Source organism: Lagenorhynchus albirostris, chromosome 9 (genome assembly GCF_949774975.1).
Source record: "Lagenorhynchus albirostris chromosome 9, mLagAlb1.1, whole genome shotgun sequence".
Taxonomy (NCBI): Eukaryota; Metazoa; Chordata; class Mammalia; order Artiodactyla; family Delphinidae; genus Lagenorhynchus; species Lagenorhynchus albirostris.
The window spans coordinates 96,030,779-96,046,998 of record NC_083103.1 but is presented as its reverse complement, the minus strand read 5'-3'; the positions used below and the strand labels follow the sequence as shown (position 1 = coordinate 96,046,998).

Genomic DNA, 16,220 nt, shown 5'->3' with positions numbered 1-16,220 from the left:
AGGCTTGCCCTTCTCATCTTTTTTAGCCAATCCTGCCTCTATTCTCTGCCTGATTCTCAGAGGTCAACCCACTGTCTGGTGATCAAACCCTAGTTCCTGTGTGGCCCTCCTTGGGAACCCTTACCTTCTCTCCTACTCCTTCAACGTTCTCAGTAAGAAAGGGATGGCAGGCGGGTCAGCGTCCCGCGGAGAGAGAAGACCTACACAAGGCCCCCTGTCTCAGCCCCCAAGTGCTGCGGGTCTGGCCTCTCTGCCCTGCTTCATTTCAGTAAATTAAACATTTACCCACAACAGACAGCTGCCGCTGCCTAAGAGGCCCCTAAGTCTCCTCAAGGGTCAGCAAAGAGAAGGAAAGAGACAACTTTGAGCTAACTCACTCTCAGCTCCTCTCCTTATGAAACCACCCCAATACTGAAGCCGTTAAAGACAGAAGAATATTTTATTCAAATCATGTTGGCCCCCCCCCCTTCTCTGGGGCAGCACTTTAACTCTTTCAAACCAGATAAAGTCTTGGTGAGCCAATTTGCATACCCGGCCCCCCAGCCAATCCCGGGTAAGCAGCCCCGTCTTAATTTGGGCCACATAATTGGGCAGTTGACAGTCTGGATGTCTGAGGTCTGGAGATGACCAGGACGAGGGAGAAGGGTGGACCTCCGCCCCAGGAAAAGCAGGAAGAAACCGACTTTTATTTCTTCTTCTTCTTCTACTTTTTTTTTTTTTTTTTAGGGCAATGATGTGTGTGGCTCTGGCAGAGGTTTAAAGTGTGGTCCCAGGGGATGCAGTGACTGCAGTGCAGGAGGGGTGACTGCTATGCCAAGCAAGACAGAGATGGGGAGTCCCGAGGTTCTACAGCCCTTGGAACACCCCAGGAGCAGGGGAGGGAGTAAGCAACCTTGGGAGCCACTGTAGTTTGAGGAATAGTTTTGAGACCGGTCAAAGTGATGACTCCCAGGTAAATACTTGGAGCTCCGTACAGCCCTCCCCAGACATCCACACTGTCCTGCGTGGTTACAGACCTCTAGGGGAAACCTGCAGCCACACTTGCCACCCCTCTCAGTGCACTACATTTAAGAAGGCATTTCTCCAGCCTAACCAAAGTCCTTCCTGCTGCAGTTTGAAACTTTTTGTACAGTCTGTCATGCATGAATATGCAGAGTAACTAGTGTGGGCCACCCGGACAGGTCTGCAAAGGGCTTCTGCTACTCCACGCTTTCTGCTCCAGGGGGGAAATGGGCTTAGCTTCGTCCCACCCATGAAGGGCCACGCTGGAGCTGGGCATTGCCTATTATAGATCGGCTCAGTTACACTTCCCCATAGGGATCCTTCAACAGTGCAGAGAAAACGTCAGAGACTGCTGGGAAGGGGCGGGAGGGGGTGAGTGCTCACCACCTCTCCCGTTGCGGAGCACAGGCTCCGGAAGCGCAGGCTCAGCGGCCATGGCTCACGGGCCCAGCCGCTCCGCGGCATGTGGGATCCTCCGAGACCGGGGCACGAACCCATGTCCCCTGCATCGGCAGGCGGACTCTCAACCACTGGGAAGCCCTCTCAGTGGGCTTTTAAACCTGCTTCAGTGGCGCTGGGAATTCAGAGCATGGGTTTTGACAGCAGACAGACCTGGATTTAATCCCAGTGCCATCTTAACTAGCACAGGGGGACCCTGGCCACAGAGTTGAACCTCAGTTTTCTCAGCTAAAAAAAAAAAAATGAGAAAAATGATACTTCCCAGAGTTATAGTGAGGAGCAAATAAGATACTGAATGAAAACCGCCTGGCACAGTTCCTGGCACAAAGGAAGCACGTGATAAATGAATTAACTAAACAGATACTTAGGCTTCGATCGGAGTCCCCTTCTTCCATTACAGTTAACAGCTTTGGTTTTTCTGTCTAAGCAGTATCATAATTTGTCCTTTACCTGGGAAGCCATCTGCATTCTCCCAATTCTGACTTCATGGGAAAAACGCTCATGGGGACAAGAAGAGTTTAAGAGGTAGTGAGGGTGGGATGATGACCAGGTATTCTGAATCAACTTATTTCAAACATCTGACGTTTAAGAAGGGTGACATTTTAGCTAAACCATAATTCTATGCCTGTAACCCAAACACTCCTCCAACACCCATTCCCTGCACCACCTTTAACTCTACCCAAAAGCCATCTCTCTGATCTTTTAAATTAGCATGAAAGGTAGTCCTAATCATGTCTAAAATTAACTTTTGAAGGAGTCAAAGGCTCCACACTCTTCCAGGACATCTACTCATTGGATGTATCCATTATGGGAGCAACATTGTGACACTTCGGCATTGGACAGGGATTTGAGTCTGAATGGAGGGTCAGGCTGAGATGATCTGTGAAACCTCTTAACTCCCATAGGATGTTAAGACACTGAGAACCTGTTCCTGTTGGGTAGGAGGCCGAGGCTGATGGGTGGGACGAGCTCTTGGGTCTCAGCCTAAAAATGGGCCAACACCGAAACTCGCCGAGATGCCATAACCCTTCGCCTGTCGGACAGCACATGCCGGAGGTGAGTGAGAGAGGTGTGGGGTGTGGTCAGGCTTCTCTGCTGTTCTAATCTCAGCTGGCAACTGAGGAGGCTCCTTGCCATCACTCCCTTCCCTGGGGAGACTCAGCTGGTCCGTGTAAGAACCCAGATACCAGATGCAGCCCCTCATCTGCTTCACTGGCGCTGTCACCCGCTGAAGCTGGAGCGAAATGTTGGCCGCTGGCCTTGACCTCCCTGTGCCTTGGCATGACCCAGCAGCAGCCCCTCCTTACACATCTGTGAACCAGGATGTGTGTGTGTGAACCTGCAGGAGCAAAGTCCAAGGGGCAGCACTTCCCCAGGCTGCAGGCTGAGTGTCCACGGTGTCCTGGACCTCCTGGGTCCAGGCTACGCCAGGAAAACAAAAGGCCCACTACTCTCTCTCCTACTGTCCATCTTCATCTCTTCGGAAGGGACTGGAGCTCCCTCCTGACTTCTCCCTCCCACACCCACTGCTTCAGGCACTTCTACCAGAGGGAATTCAAGGGGCCACCGGTCCTACTTCTGAGCGAGCCAGGGCTCCAACTTTCCCCTGGAGGAGATGCTTCTCGCCTCTTCTTCAAGAGAAATGCACTTCCTCTCAAGAGACCTTCCAACCCAATGGTCCTGAGCTGGAACTGGTATCAGTCTGTGAGACTCGATCCTCCTTTCCCAACGCTGATAGAGAACAGCTCACAGTGAGGAAAAGGGCAAAAAAGAGATGCTCTGGGACTAACCAGGCGTCCCCCTCCGGCTGGTTTCCCACTGTTTCCTCCATCTCTTCTCTCCCTCCTGAGCTTTCTGTCTGACTCTTGTCTACCTGCATTGGGCCTGGGAGGGAGGAGCCCCTCCTTAGCCTGGGTGCCCCTGTGTCTGGTGACCTCATGCCTGCTCAGGTGTTTGTGCTCCCACGTGAGAGGTGTGCTACAAAATACAAAGTGCTGAGGTCCCAGGCCAACCTGAATCACGGCTGGTACCCAGGTTATCAGAGCAAAAAGATGGGCTGACTCAGGGGCCGCAGTGCTTGCGGAGCTGCTGAGTGGGGGACCTTACGCATTACTTTGTGTGCCCCTGCTCCCCCTCCAACCCCCCCCCAAACTGTTGCAGTAGATCCATGGAGGGGGAATCCCCAAGGGCCTAGGACTGGGGATTTACAGGGCAAGTGCTGCTTATAACGCATCCGCAGGACACAGGATCACTGGGAGGGGAAAAGTAGGGCTCAGAAGAGACCAGATTTCCACAGAGAGGATCCTGGACTGAGACACCCTAGAGAGGGGCCCCCAGGGAGACACTCCATAGACGGATCCTCGCTCAGAGACCCCACAGCAGGGCCCTCGATGAAAGACCTTACAAAGATGACCCCGGACTAAAAAGCCCACTGAGAAGACCCAGCAAAGGGAGCCCTCAAATGGAGACCTAGTTAGAGAGGCCCCACAGAAAGTCCCAAATTGAGCGATCCCTTTGAGGTCTCCAAAGGGGAACCAGACACCACAGAGAGGCCAGGAAACCTCACAGGGAGGCCAGGCAGCCCTGAGGGGAGATGGATTACAGAAGCGGGCTGGGGAGCAGTGGCAAGCAAATGTAGAGAGATGACTCAGGTCACCCACCCGAGGTAAACAGGTGGACGGAGAACCCGCCTGAGGAGTCAGCGCACCCTGGGTTTAGCTCAATCACCCCCTTTGTGTCTGCCTGCAGGGGACAGGGCTGGGGGAGGTGCCTGGGCTTCTGAAAAGCGTCAGCCTGGAGCTTCCTCCCAGGCCAGGCATGGAGGGCTTGGCCTCCTCACCTCAACCTCACCCTCTCTTTCCTGCTCTGGGCTAGATCCTCTTAGCCCCCAGGCGGCCTCCCTGCTGGGTCCCAGCTGCCCCCCCTCCTCCCACTTCCCCCAGAGCAGGAGCCCCCAGTAGACAATGAGGTGGAAAACCCCCAGGAAGTCTCTGATCTTGGTCCTAAACAACTTCCCACTGGGGGGTGTGCCTTCAGGTTTTGCTCCCATGCACACCTAGGCCTTCTTGGTGGAAAGTGGAGAAAGGAGAACCCGGGATCTGCCCCCAGCTATGTCCAGCTCCATGCTGGTGCTACGAGGTCTGAAAATGGACTTTCCCCAACCATTGGATGATACCCAGTTGGATGATTCTTTCCGCCACACCGAGCCCTCCCTGGCATGTCCTGGCACCTGGGGATCCACTCAGAGCTAACACCTCACCGTCTGCTGGTTTTCACTCAGCCCCACCAGGACTGCGTCTGGGAAACTGGGTCTCCCCCGTGCACCCACTGCTGCTTGATTTCAAGGATTGGCGGCTCCAGGAAGGGCCAAAGCCTCCAGCCTGCCCTGCTCCTTGGGGTAGGTCATGAGAATTGACTCCCTCACTCTTCCTCCAGAAAGGAGAGCAGGTAACAAAATTCCCGTCAACAGCCCTGAAGTCCTTAATGAAGGTCATTCATTGGGTGTTGCCCCCTTTAAGAGGCAAGTTGCTGGTTTGAAATGGCCAAATCAGGCTCAGCTTTCTCCACGTCAGTCCGTCTCTGCTCAGGCCCTCAGACCTCCAGAAGGCCCACCCCGACACCAAGTCCGACCTCCAGGATTAGTAGCTCCAGTCCTTGCCTGGCTGTGGAAGGAGGGATCAGCAGGGTGAATGGAGGGGTCTTGGTTCACTCCATGCCCATAGACCTTTCACGCAGGGGAAACTGACTCCCAGAAACGCATTTCCATGGCCTAGGTTCCCACCCCTGAGGAGAGGAGGGCTTGGTATCTAAATCCATGGGACATAGAACACAGAGGATGTATCTCTCACTGCCCCCCCCACCCCCCAGACACAGAGATGGAAGCGCTTTCCCACAGGGCCCTGTGCAGGCTTCTCCTCCTGTGCGTCCCACAGAGCTCCGGCTCAGCCCCCGCACGCGGACTCCCCGGCTCCGCCGCGCACCAGCCTACGGCACTGCCTAGGCTCACGGAGCAGGGGAGCAGGTACACCTTCACGGGTGGGGTCTGCTCCACCTCCTCTCCCAACACACATGGGGACAGGTAGACTCACCTCTGACACACACGGACACATGCTTCCCTAGGCCCTGATCAATACGTGTGCACCATGGCACCTGCCCCAGGTGTGCCTCTGTAAATGCCCAGCTCCACTCACTTTTCCTAGGCACCCCCTAGACCTTACCAATATCCACTCTCCCCATACTTCACGTAAATGCCTGGGACACCAAACACGCAACATGTGGATACACGTATTTCTCTCACTTCTGCACTCCAAGGTCCACACCCCTGGCTGAGCCAGTGAGCCACCCTTCTGCAACCAGTGAACAGGGCAACTTCCCCGAGACTACCACAGCTCAGCACGCCCAGGTCCCACAGGGCTGCGGCTCTCCAGATGCCAGCGCTCTCCAGATGCGAGGCTTCAGAAGCCCTCCCATCCTCCACCGTAGCCCTTACCTTCATTCTTCCCCAAAGTCCCCCAGACGGACCCTGCGCCCGCCAGCTCGGGGCGACCCGCTATCCACACTGCCCTCTCCTGGCCGCTGGGGAACAAGACCCCCCGAGAGCGGCGCCCCTGTCATTCGCCCCTGCCCGAGCACAGTGACACCTGTCAGAGCTCGTGCCCTCCGCCCCTCACCTGGGTGCATGGGTTCCAGATTCACCATCCTGCCCCAGGCGGGGCCAAAGCCAGCTTCCCCCCAGGCCCCTCGCGGCTGCCCCAGCCGGGCCTCCGGGGAAGCCAGGGTCTCCTTCCTCCCGCCCCCGGCCGCCGCCGCCGCGGAAGCCGCCGCCGGAGCCGTCGCCGCAGCCGTAGCGCGCTCCGCTGCTCCCTCCCGCCCACCGGGCAGCACTCGGCGCGGCGGGATTGCCACACGCCCCAGGTGAGCACGCGGCGCGGCGGGGCGGGGGCCTCGGGCCACGCCCCCTGGCAGGGCCCCCGCGCCTGGCCCCCGGCCCAGGCAAAGCAGTGATTTGCATTCGGGGAGCCGGGGGCCGGGGGAGGGGGCAGGCGGTGCTGCCGGGGCGGGTCCTGACCCTGCGGAACACCTGTCCACCTCGGACCCGCCAATGGCCTCTCCCCACCGCGCCCGGCCCAACAGCTTGCCCTACTGAGGAACCCCTGGCAGATTAACCAGCGGGGCGGCGGGGGGACGGGCTGAGCTTCCGTCTGGACAGACACCCCAGCTCTGCGAGGAGCTCTGGAAGTGTTTGGAGAAGCCGCGGGAGTGCGCTGGGAAGAATCTGGTGTTGGAATCCTACCTCTCTGCCGCTTACCGGGCTGTGTGACATGAGACAAGGCTCATCACCTCCCTGAACTCAGTTTACTCAACCGTAAAACGGGGGGCAGGTGTTAATCTTAACTGGCATCTATCTATCTGAAGTTAGCAGGTGGTCAAGCTCAGCTAGGCCCCCCGTGCATCCTCACCACATCCTGGGACCTAGATGGGGCCCAGCTAATTATCACATTTTCTGGGTGAAGATAGTGTCTCTTGCCTGCCCTACCAGGTCCCAGGTCGCTGCGAGGCTCTATGAGAGTATGATGTGAAAGCTATTTACTAGTGTCAGGGGCTGTGGGAACAGCCACCTCCTCATTTACAGAACTGGGAAGTGACTTGTCCAAAGGCACACAATTCCCTAGTGGTGGAAGGAAGCTGGCTGGGATCAGGTCTCTGGACTCCCACTCCAGTGCTCTCTGCAGCACCCATCATAGACTCGTCACCTGAGCTTCCCCCACCCTTCTCCTCCACTCTTCAGGTCCCAGGAAGAGGTGGCAAGGCGAAGAGACCACCTGTGTATAAGCCTTGAAAGCCGTGTGCCCACAGCAGGCAAGACCTCGCCTTTCTTTCCAGACAGGTCTCCCTGTCAACCTGCTTACAGAACAAGTCCTGGGCTTTTCTGCCTCTATGCCTTGTTTGCACTGTTCTTTCCAGTTGGTGTGTCCACCCACCATCCACCCCAATAATCCCCATTAGAATATCCAGCATTTATTGAGCTTTCAGTGCATTAGGCACTGTGCTAACCAACACTTGAGAGGCACCTGATCTTGTTTAGTCCTCATAACAACTCGAAGACAGGACTGTTATTATTTCCATTTTACAGATGGGAAAAATGAGGCTTAGAGAGTTTAGTGTGCCCACAGTTACCCTTCCAGTAAGTATCAGGGCTCCTATTCTAAAACTCTGCACTCTTCTCCCTTCGTGCACTATTCAAATGCCACCTCCTTCTGAGGCTGGAAGTGATCTGATCTGTTATTAAATTACCATAACGTTTCAATGTTCTTAATAGCCCTGTGGCTCGCTCTGCAGGACTTTTCTTATCCTATCTCCTGGCCGTTAACTGATTGGCTGCCCCCACAGCACCAAACACTGTGCAGGGTACACAGCAGGTGTCAGAAAGGGCCCAGTGGGTGCCACAGTGGCCCTGGAGGGAAAGCGTTTAACAAGTGCTTCTTCGGGTCCACACAAACCACTCTCCCCCAGTCGCACCAACCTTTCTTCCTCCCACTCTTGGCAAGAAGGGAGGAGACTCTCTTCCTGTTTCTTCTGGCTGAGGAAAGAGATCAGTAGCTTTTCAGAGGCCTAGTGAACCCAGAGACACGCCCCCCACACCTTGGCACACTGCCAGACTGTCCCTTCCTTCCCTCCTCTTTCCTCTACTTTCCCTCCCTTCCTCCACTTCAGGTTTGGCCCCAAGCCTGAGGCCATTTCTTATCTACAACTGCACTTCACCTACCATCATCCTAGAAAAATGCCTGCACATAGTTTATATACCCCTGTGCGCTTGTGATTTCCATATCTCTATTTGCATAGCATTTGTATAGCCATGTTCCCCAAGGGTCTGATTCTCTGACCACCAGTATCTGGAACCTGTTTCTCTTTTCCATGTGCAAAGTTACATTTCTTTTCTGGGCTTTAGTTTTCCAGAAGCCAGAGGAGCATGTACCTAATGATTTCTAAGGGTCTTCCAGCTCTAGCATCCTAGGATACTGGGGTCCTGGGGATGCGGGTGGGGGTGGAACCCTCGGAGATGGGGCCCATTGGGGAAGAGATGGGGCGTTATAGCTTCAGAGTTGGAAGGACAGTTTTGGGTTCCGGACCAGGAGAGGGGGTGATTGGGGGAAGGATGGGAAGGTGAGAGGGGTGGGGGAGAGGTAGCAGACAGGACCTCACCTTCATTCACTTACTCATTCATTCAATCCATATTGATTGAATGCTTTCTATAGGCCAAGAAAGTGCTACGTGCTGGGCATGTACCTTTTTATTCAGTCATCACACCTTTAGGAGGAACATGCAATTTTTAGGTTCCTTTTATAGATGAGGAAACTGAGGTTCAGGGAGGTTAATGCAGCTAGTAGATGGCAGAGTTGAAATTTAGACCAGGCCTGCCTGACTCCAAAGCTGGTACTTTTAATGCTGGCCTCCAGTGTCTGAGCCCGAGTCTCCCCTTCTCTGCTCTTCCCTTCTATGAGCATACAAGTCCAGGTGGAAGGAACCTAGATAATCGTATGAGGGACCAGAGGTCCACAGGGGGTGGGACTTGCCCAAGGTCACACGACGGCAAGCAAAGGCAGAGCAGAGACCCTCTGTTCTCTCTGCTCCTCCTTCTTCTGTTCTTTCTGGGCCTTTGAAGGGTGGGTGGGGCAAGGGGCAGGGTTCGATGATTTTTACTCCTTCCCTCTGTGACTTGCTTGATGACCATTTCAACTAGATGAACTGGAACAGGAGTGCACAAGACCCCTTTGTCCCTCCCTCCTTCATGGAGACCATGAGTGCTTCTATGGAACACTCATGGTCTCCATGAAATCAGCTCTTTGAGTTCTGGGCAGGTGGGAGGTGGGGAAGGTGCCACCTCCGTGGCCTAATACCCCATTTCTCTGTTTAGCCAGGAAGAGAAAAAGCTGTGGGGAAGAGGAGAGAGATAGGGAGTTGCCTGGAGGTTAGAAAGGAACAGAGGAAAGAAAGGGAAAAAGAAGCAAAGACAGGAAATTTCAGTGCCTTTGGACATCAAAAGAGCACCATGCAAATCACATACAAATGATATGCAAATGACCCATCACTTCCTCCTTTACCCCCTACCCTCTCAACAGCTGGAGGGCTTTTTCAGAGAGCAGCCAAAGCCTAACTCCAGGATCCTGTTGTCGCCAAACTGTGATCAACGTGGATCCCTCCTGGGGGTCCTTCTGGTCCTCCTGGGATCACGTCTGATCCCCTCGGCTGCACCTCTAGGAAGTTACGAGCCCCCCCACCCCCGCCGCCCCGGCCCCATTTCTATGTGAGCATGCTAGCAGCTTCTTTTGCTTCAAGGACGGAAGGCTCTAGGAGCTAAGCCTCCCCGTCCAGACACATTGCTGGAAACAGGCTGTAGCCCTGGAGGAGGTGCTCGGGGAGCGAGGTGGGCCCGCACCCTGTTCCCTACCTCAGCAAAGTGGATTTCTTGGCCGCAGGCCTTTCTGCTCACCCTCATTTCCTGTCATGTCAGCTGGTGTGAGTTGTCAGGATTGGGAGAAGGGTGGAGAGCCAGGTGTCCTGGAAGGCCACCAAGTAGCAAGTCCTTTCTAGCTCTTTCTGTCTGCCAGATAGGCTGTAGGGCCCAGAGCGGGGGGATGTGGGGCGGGGGTCAGCTCCCTGCCTTGGGGTGACCTCAGGGACTGAATCCGTGCTCAGGCTTCCTAAAAGAGTGGATGGAAGGAAGATAGAGGCCTTTTAAAACCACACCTCAGAGTCAATCTCGTGGCACAGTTGCCAGGAGTATTGCAGGATGGGGGTGGAGGGGGTTCGTGTCAGGGTGACAGAGTGAGAGGTGCACTGGGAACCACAATAAAGCAACTTTCCAGGGAAGTGGATGGGAGAGGACACAGCTGTTTCCTGCCCCTGATATCCCTAACGCTGAGCCTCAACCATGGACATCCCACCCCACCCGTCTAGAGGGAGTACACACAAACTCATTGCCCATTTTGCTCTTGAAGGTTTTGAATAATAGATAATAATATATGTATTTAATTTTAAAACAGCATAACAATCCTGTCCTCCGATGAACTCTTTTGACCTCGGGGCCAGCATTGGGTCTGGGTCCGGCCAGTCTAATCACACCTTGGGGCAGAGCCCTGCCTCAAGACCAGCCTCTCCCTGCCTGGTCCCCCTGCACGCTCAGGGCAAGTCTAAGCCCAGGGCGCCCTCTTGTGGTGATAGGCGTGTATGATCCTGACTTGAGTCCCCACGCCCACCCCCACCTCCACCCCGCCCCCCAACCTCTCCTTCCAAGCGGTCTCGCCGCCACTGTCTCCTGTGGTGAGTGGCGGTCCATGTCTGGGGGAACCCCAGGCAAGGGCCCCAGTTCCAGGCCAGCTGGAGATATTGAGTGTTAGTTTCAGGCTGCTGTTGGGTCTTCTGGTCCGTGCTCCCCATCCAAGGCCAGACTTTACCATGGAAGCCCAGTTTTGGAGTCACCCAGTCACCGCCTTGACGGGCTGTCAGTCCTGTTGCCGGACAGCTCTGCTGGTTAAAACGTCCTACATCCCACACTGCCCTCCGGAGCTTCTGAGCTCCACGCCAATCCTACACCCGCACACATAGGAGGACAGTGTCATCGGTCCATTCATCCATCTGGAGCTGGGAACTGAGTACCCATCGGAGCTGTGCATTGGGCTAGGGGCAGGGAACAGAACAGAGACCAGGCAGTGTCCCTGCCCTCAGGAAGCTCACAGGCTGGCGATGCTTGCGGACCAGCGAACAGTAAGTCCGTCATCCTGGGGCCTGTGCTGTACCAGGGAAATAGGGGGGACTATGGGGGCCCACAGTAGGGCACGTCTTACCTGAGTCTGGGGGTGGGCATCAGGAAAGGCTTCTTAGAGGCAGGGACATCTAAGCAGAAATCCCCAGGTAAGAGGTAGTAGGGGGAAGGGAGCCTAAGCCGTACAAGCAAAGGGAACGGCATATGCCAGGAGGGTGCGTGGCACACTGCGGGGAGCCCACACAGTACAAGGCGGCTAGATCACAGAGTACAAGACGTGGAAAACCACGAGTGAGTGAAGGTGATGGTATTTGCACAGGGAGGACCTTGAATCTGGCCTAACTTAGGTGGAAATAATTCACCAGTTTCAGGAGCAGGTGACTTTTCCTCATTGCATCACAGCACAGGCTTGAGTGCCATGGCATGGGGCGGGGGGAGGGGGAGAGAGGAGGGGGAGTCTGGCAAGAAGTTTGACTGTGAGGACACAAGGAGAAATAGGGCAGAGGTGGAGTGGGACTTGGGTTTGAGGTGCGTTTGATTGCACTTTTTAAATGGGAAAGATTTAAACACTCTCAGCACAGATGGGCAGGAGGCAGGAAAGAGCGAGAGGCCAGGGGAAGAGCGGAGAACACTTCTCCAGAGAGGAAGGGGAAGGGCTGGGATTCAAAGCCCTGGAGTCGGGCAGAAGGGACACTTCCCCACCATCAGGACGGGCGGGAATCCTGAAAGGCAGGTATGGATGCAGGGGGTAGAGAGGTTTCTGCTCCTGGGATGCAGGAAAGGAGGGCACTGTGGGTGCAGTGTCGCTTCATCCTCCCCCCGCTCCCCTAGGAGTCAGGACATTCTCCCAGCGGGAGACCCACAGCGGGAGCCAGGACCACTAATTCGCCACCCCTGAGAGGCTCTGCAGGCCTGGGTCCTGAGGTAGCTTGTGACCCGCCTTCTCTCTCCTTTGTTTGACCGGAAGCCCCCTGAGGTCTGGACCTTCTCCCAGGGAGAAGCATGTGGGCCTCTGTCCACCTCACTTTGGCCCTCTTCCCGACCACCGTCCATCCTTCTGGGTCCCCATCTGGGACGGCTGTCGTCATCAGGATCTCTACGGGAAAACAATCAGCTGAACTCAGAGGGCCTTTGATGAAGTATTGCTTATTTACAGAGGGGCCAGCAGGGTTACGGGACATTGAGAAGCTAGGGCTGAAGAGGAATGAGTAGTTGTCCAGGAGTGCAAGGAGGTCTGGAGCCTTGGAGGAAGGAAGCCAGGGCCAGACCCGTGGTGCTGAGGAAGTAAAGGGCGGGGAATCCAAGCCCCAGAGTCTCTCTCATCCTGCCCTCTGACGTCTGGCGCTTTTCCTGGCTAAGCCAGAGGTGAGAGAGCCCAGGGGAGACCAATCCAGAGGTCGGAGTCCTGGGGCACAGAGCAGGGCAGAGGGAGGTGGAGAATGCAGGGGGCGAGGGGCAAACAGGGAAACAGCGCGGCCAGTCACCTCTCTATGGTCACTTGTTCATATCGGAGGATAAACCCTAGAACACATTGATGCTTCTCACAGTCAAAATGACCAACGCTTGGTGATAATATAAAGTGATGGCAGGTGTGGTAGTTAATGTTCTCTGTCAGCTTGGCTAGGCCATGATGCTAGTTTTTGGTCTAACACTAGACTAGGCGTTGCTGTGAAGGTATTTTGTAGAAATGATTAACATCTACAGTCAGTTGCCTTTAAGTAAAGGAGATGACCCTTGCTAATGTGAGTGGGGCTCATCCAATCAGTTGAAGGCCTTAAGAGCAAAAACAGCCTTCCTGAAGAAGGAATTCTGCCTCAAGACTTAACACAGAAATTGAATCTGAGTTCCCAGCTGCTGACCTGCCCTACAGATTTCAGACTTAAGGCTGCCACATCAACTTCTGCCTAGCCTGCCAGCTGCCAGCCCTTAGCTGCCCAGATCCCCAACCACGTGAGCTAAAATCAATCAGTGTGTGTGTGTGTGTGTGTGTGTGTGCGTGTGTGTGTGTGTGTGTGTGTGGTTGACCCTTGAACAACATGGGTTTGAACTGCCTGGTTCACTTATCGGGGGATTTTTTTCAATAGTAAATACTATCGTACTACACGATCCACAGTTGAATCTGTGGAGGCAGAAGTGCGGATGCTGAGGAACCACAGATGCGGAGGACCAGCTATAGAGGTTTGATTCCTGCTCCCCTACTCCTTGCCTTGTTCAAGGGTCAACTGTATATGTATGTATACAGTTGTGTATATGTATGTATGTATGTATGTGTGTGTGTGTGTGTGTGTGTGTGTGTGTATTCTGTTCTGTTTCTCTGGAGAACCCTGACTGATACAGCAGGAATGTGTGGAAACAGGGCCTCTCACACACTGCTAGTGAGAATGTAAATTTGGACAGCACCATTTGGAGGTGAGTCGACGGTATCAACCAAATACTGGCCGTAGGAGCCAGTCCATTGGCCATCAGTAGCCAAATGGCTAATAGCCTTCAGTAGGATGCCAGGCAGCCGTTACACGGTGAGTGCCAATGTCGGGGAGGGCAGTCTAGACAAGCCCTCTCTCTTAGGGGATGATGGAATTGGGGGCTTGGAAGGGGAGGTGACCCACCCGAGGTCACCCAGAGGTGGGACTAGGCCGGTACCCACATTCCCCACGTGAATTTTGAGCCTCAAGTTTTGCTCCTGGGGAGCGGCCCCTTCCCCACTTTTTGCCAGATTCCTTGACAGCTCCACGCACCCTATCCAGGTCCCATGAAGGCCCTGGGCAGAGATGCTCCAACTGTAGGGCTCCACAGTTTCCCCACCGAAGACATCCAGTGGTTAACAAGACCGCAGGGAGAGGAGCCTGAAGAAAACCCACAGAAAGTACAGGCCCGGCCACGCTCGGGGGATCCCGCCGGGGAGGCCTGGTACCACTCGTAGCTCCTCTGGCTCCAAGAGGCACTGCTGAGATCTGGTCTCCCGGGCTCCCACCCGAGGGCCTTGCTTACCTTGGCCAAGGGAACCAATCGGAAGCCTGTTCCTGCCAACATCAGTCCCAGGGGAGCTTTGGGAACCCCCCACCCCCACCCAGTCCTCAGTGATGGCTACTGCAGGGCTGGCCCTGCTCACCCTCCCCCGGTGCGCCTGCTGAGGTTCCGGTGGGCCCATCCGATAAACCCATTTGGGTTGTAAGTGTTTCGTGGCGTAAGAAGGCTGGGTTTGGATTCCTCACTACTCTCTGACCTTGGGCAAGTCACATCGTTTCATAGGTGAGCCGCATTCATGAAATGTCACAGAAGCGCTGAAAGAAGCCAAGTGAGCTCATTCATAAGAAGGCGCTTTGTCAACCCTGAAGAAATGAGAACTATTGTAGGTATATGACCTCTCGCAGGTGTTTTCCCACATCCACAAAGGACTTCTGAGGAAAGTAAAGCCTTATCTCTCGAATAGCTGACCATCTACATCTACGTAACAAGCGCTGAGTCTGATAAACACAAATACGACAGTTCCAATTGGAGGCACCGTGGCAGAGCCAGAGCTTGGCTGGGGAGGTTGGGAGGGTTCCTTGGAATGATGGGAGGCGTGGACTCCGTCTGAGCATAGGGTCAGGCCAAAGTCACAGGGAATCTTCATCCTCATCTCCATGCCCTGAGACCGAGAAGGGGCCCCAGGCAGGGTGGTCTGTAGTGACAGTGTCCAGCAGGCCCCTCCCTGCAGGACACAGGCAGGCTTGGAGGTGCTCATCCCCCCCTCCCCAAGGAAGATCAGAAAAACACTCCAAGTCTTGAAAACATTACTTTTTTCAAAAGTATTATTCTTGGCTATTTGGAAGTGAGTAGGGAAGGCATATGGTGTGGGGACCACCCCCCCCAGCAATGAAGACACACCCACAGAGTTAAGAGGGGTGGGAGATGCCTTCTCCAAGTAATTCCCTCCCTCACCTGGAGCAGGAGCTGGGCAGGAGGTGAAGGAGAAAAACGCTTGGGGAGGAAGGCCTCCCCAAATTGCCCCCCAGCACGGCTGAAGCTGGTTCTTGAAAACAGGTTCAGAGAGAGGCACGCCCACTTGAAAAGGATGTCTCCCCACTCCCCTGCCACTAACTCGACCATCAAGCAAGCCCAGCACAGTTCCATGGGCAACAGCAGCCTGTTCTGGGGGTGCTGGGGAGCAGAGTAAGGGGGACAGCCCTGCCAGCCCCTTTTCTTCTCCAAGGCCTGTGAGGAAGGCTCTGACTCCCAGCCTCCTCCCTCCTAAGGAGTTGGGACCCCTGGGACTTGCCCAACGCCTGAAAGACTCCAGTCTCTGCCCTGTGCTCACACAGTCCCCTCCACCTTGCCAAATCCCTACCAGCCTGCAGCCTCAACCCACGTCCCATCTTGTCCAGGAAACCTTCCCCAATCAACTCAGCCTGCACATCCCTCCTCCTTGAAAGTCCTCAGTGCCCAGCCCAGCACTTCATGTTACAGCCTCTTTATACTAGAAGATACTCTTGAAGTGAAGAGGCCTTCGGGATGTCTGGCTCCATTGTGTCGGGTTTATAAATGAGGAAACGTCTGCTCTTTTCACTAACAGTAACAATATTAATAGCAGCTAACACAGTGAGCACTCACTATGTGCTGGGCACTTGACACGTATAAATTCACTTCAGTCTCACAATTAAGCCCATTTCATAGCTGAGAGAGCTAAGGCACAGAGAGGTAAAGTAACTCAAGATTGCACAGCAAATAAGAATCATGGCCAGCAACAGGGCCATGAAAAGATGCTCAACCTCGCTCACAGAGAAATGCAGATCAAAACTACAATGAGGTACCACCTTGCTCTGGTCAGAATGGCCATCATTAAAAAGTCTACAGATAACAAATGCAGGAGAGGGTGTGGAGAAAAGGGAACCCTCTTGCACTGTTGGTGGGAATGTAAATTGGTGCAGCCACTGTGGAGAACAGTATGGAGGTTCCTCCAAAAACTAGAGTTGCCGTATGATCCAGCAACCCCACTCCTGGGCATATATCTGGACAA

The 16,220-nt window shown here is 54.7% G+C and overlaps 1 protein-coding gene across 7 annotated transcripts in view; it reads right to left on the bottom strand.

Annotated features, from left to right (window-relative positions):
• The window catches only part of POU2F3 (POU class 2 homeobox 3), an 80,523-nt gene extending 74,215 nt beyond the window's left edge, over positions 1 to 6,308 (bottom strand). For 6 of the 7 annotated variants that reach the window (XM_060160614.1, XM_060160609.1, XM_060160605.1 and 3 more), the window contains exon 1: positions 6,132 to 6,308. Coding sequence is in view for 4 of the 7 variants with exons in the window: in XM_060160605.1 (XP_060016588.1) it covers positions 6,132 to 6,159 (28 nt within the window). In the remaining 3 variants the exon portion in view is untranslated. The remainder of the gene's footprint in view (positions 1 to 6,131) is intronic. The other variant, XM_060160610.1, reaches the window with a different exon arrangement.
• Positions 6,309 to 16,220: the final 9,912 nt, after the last annotated feature.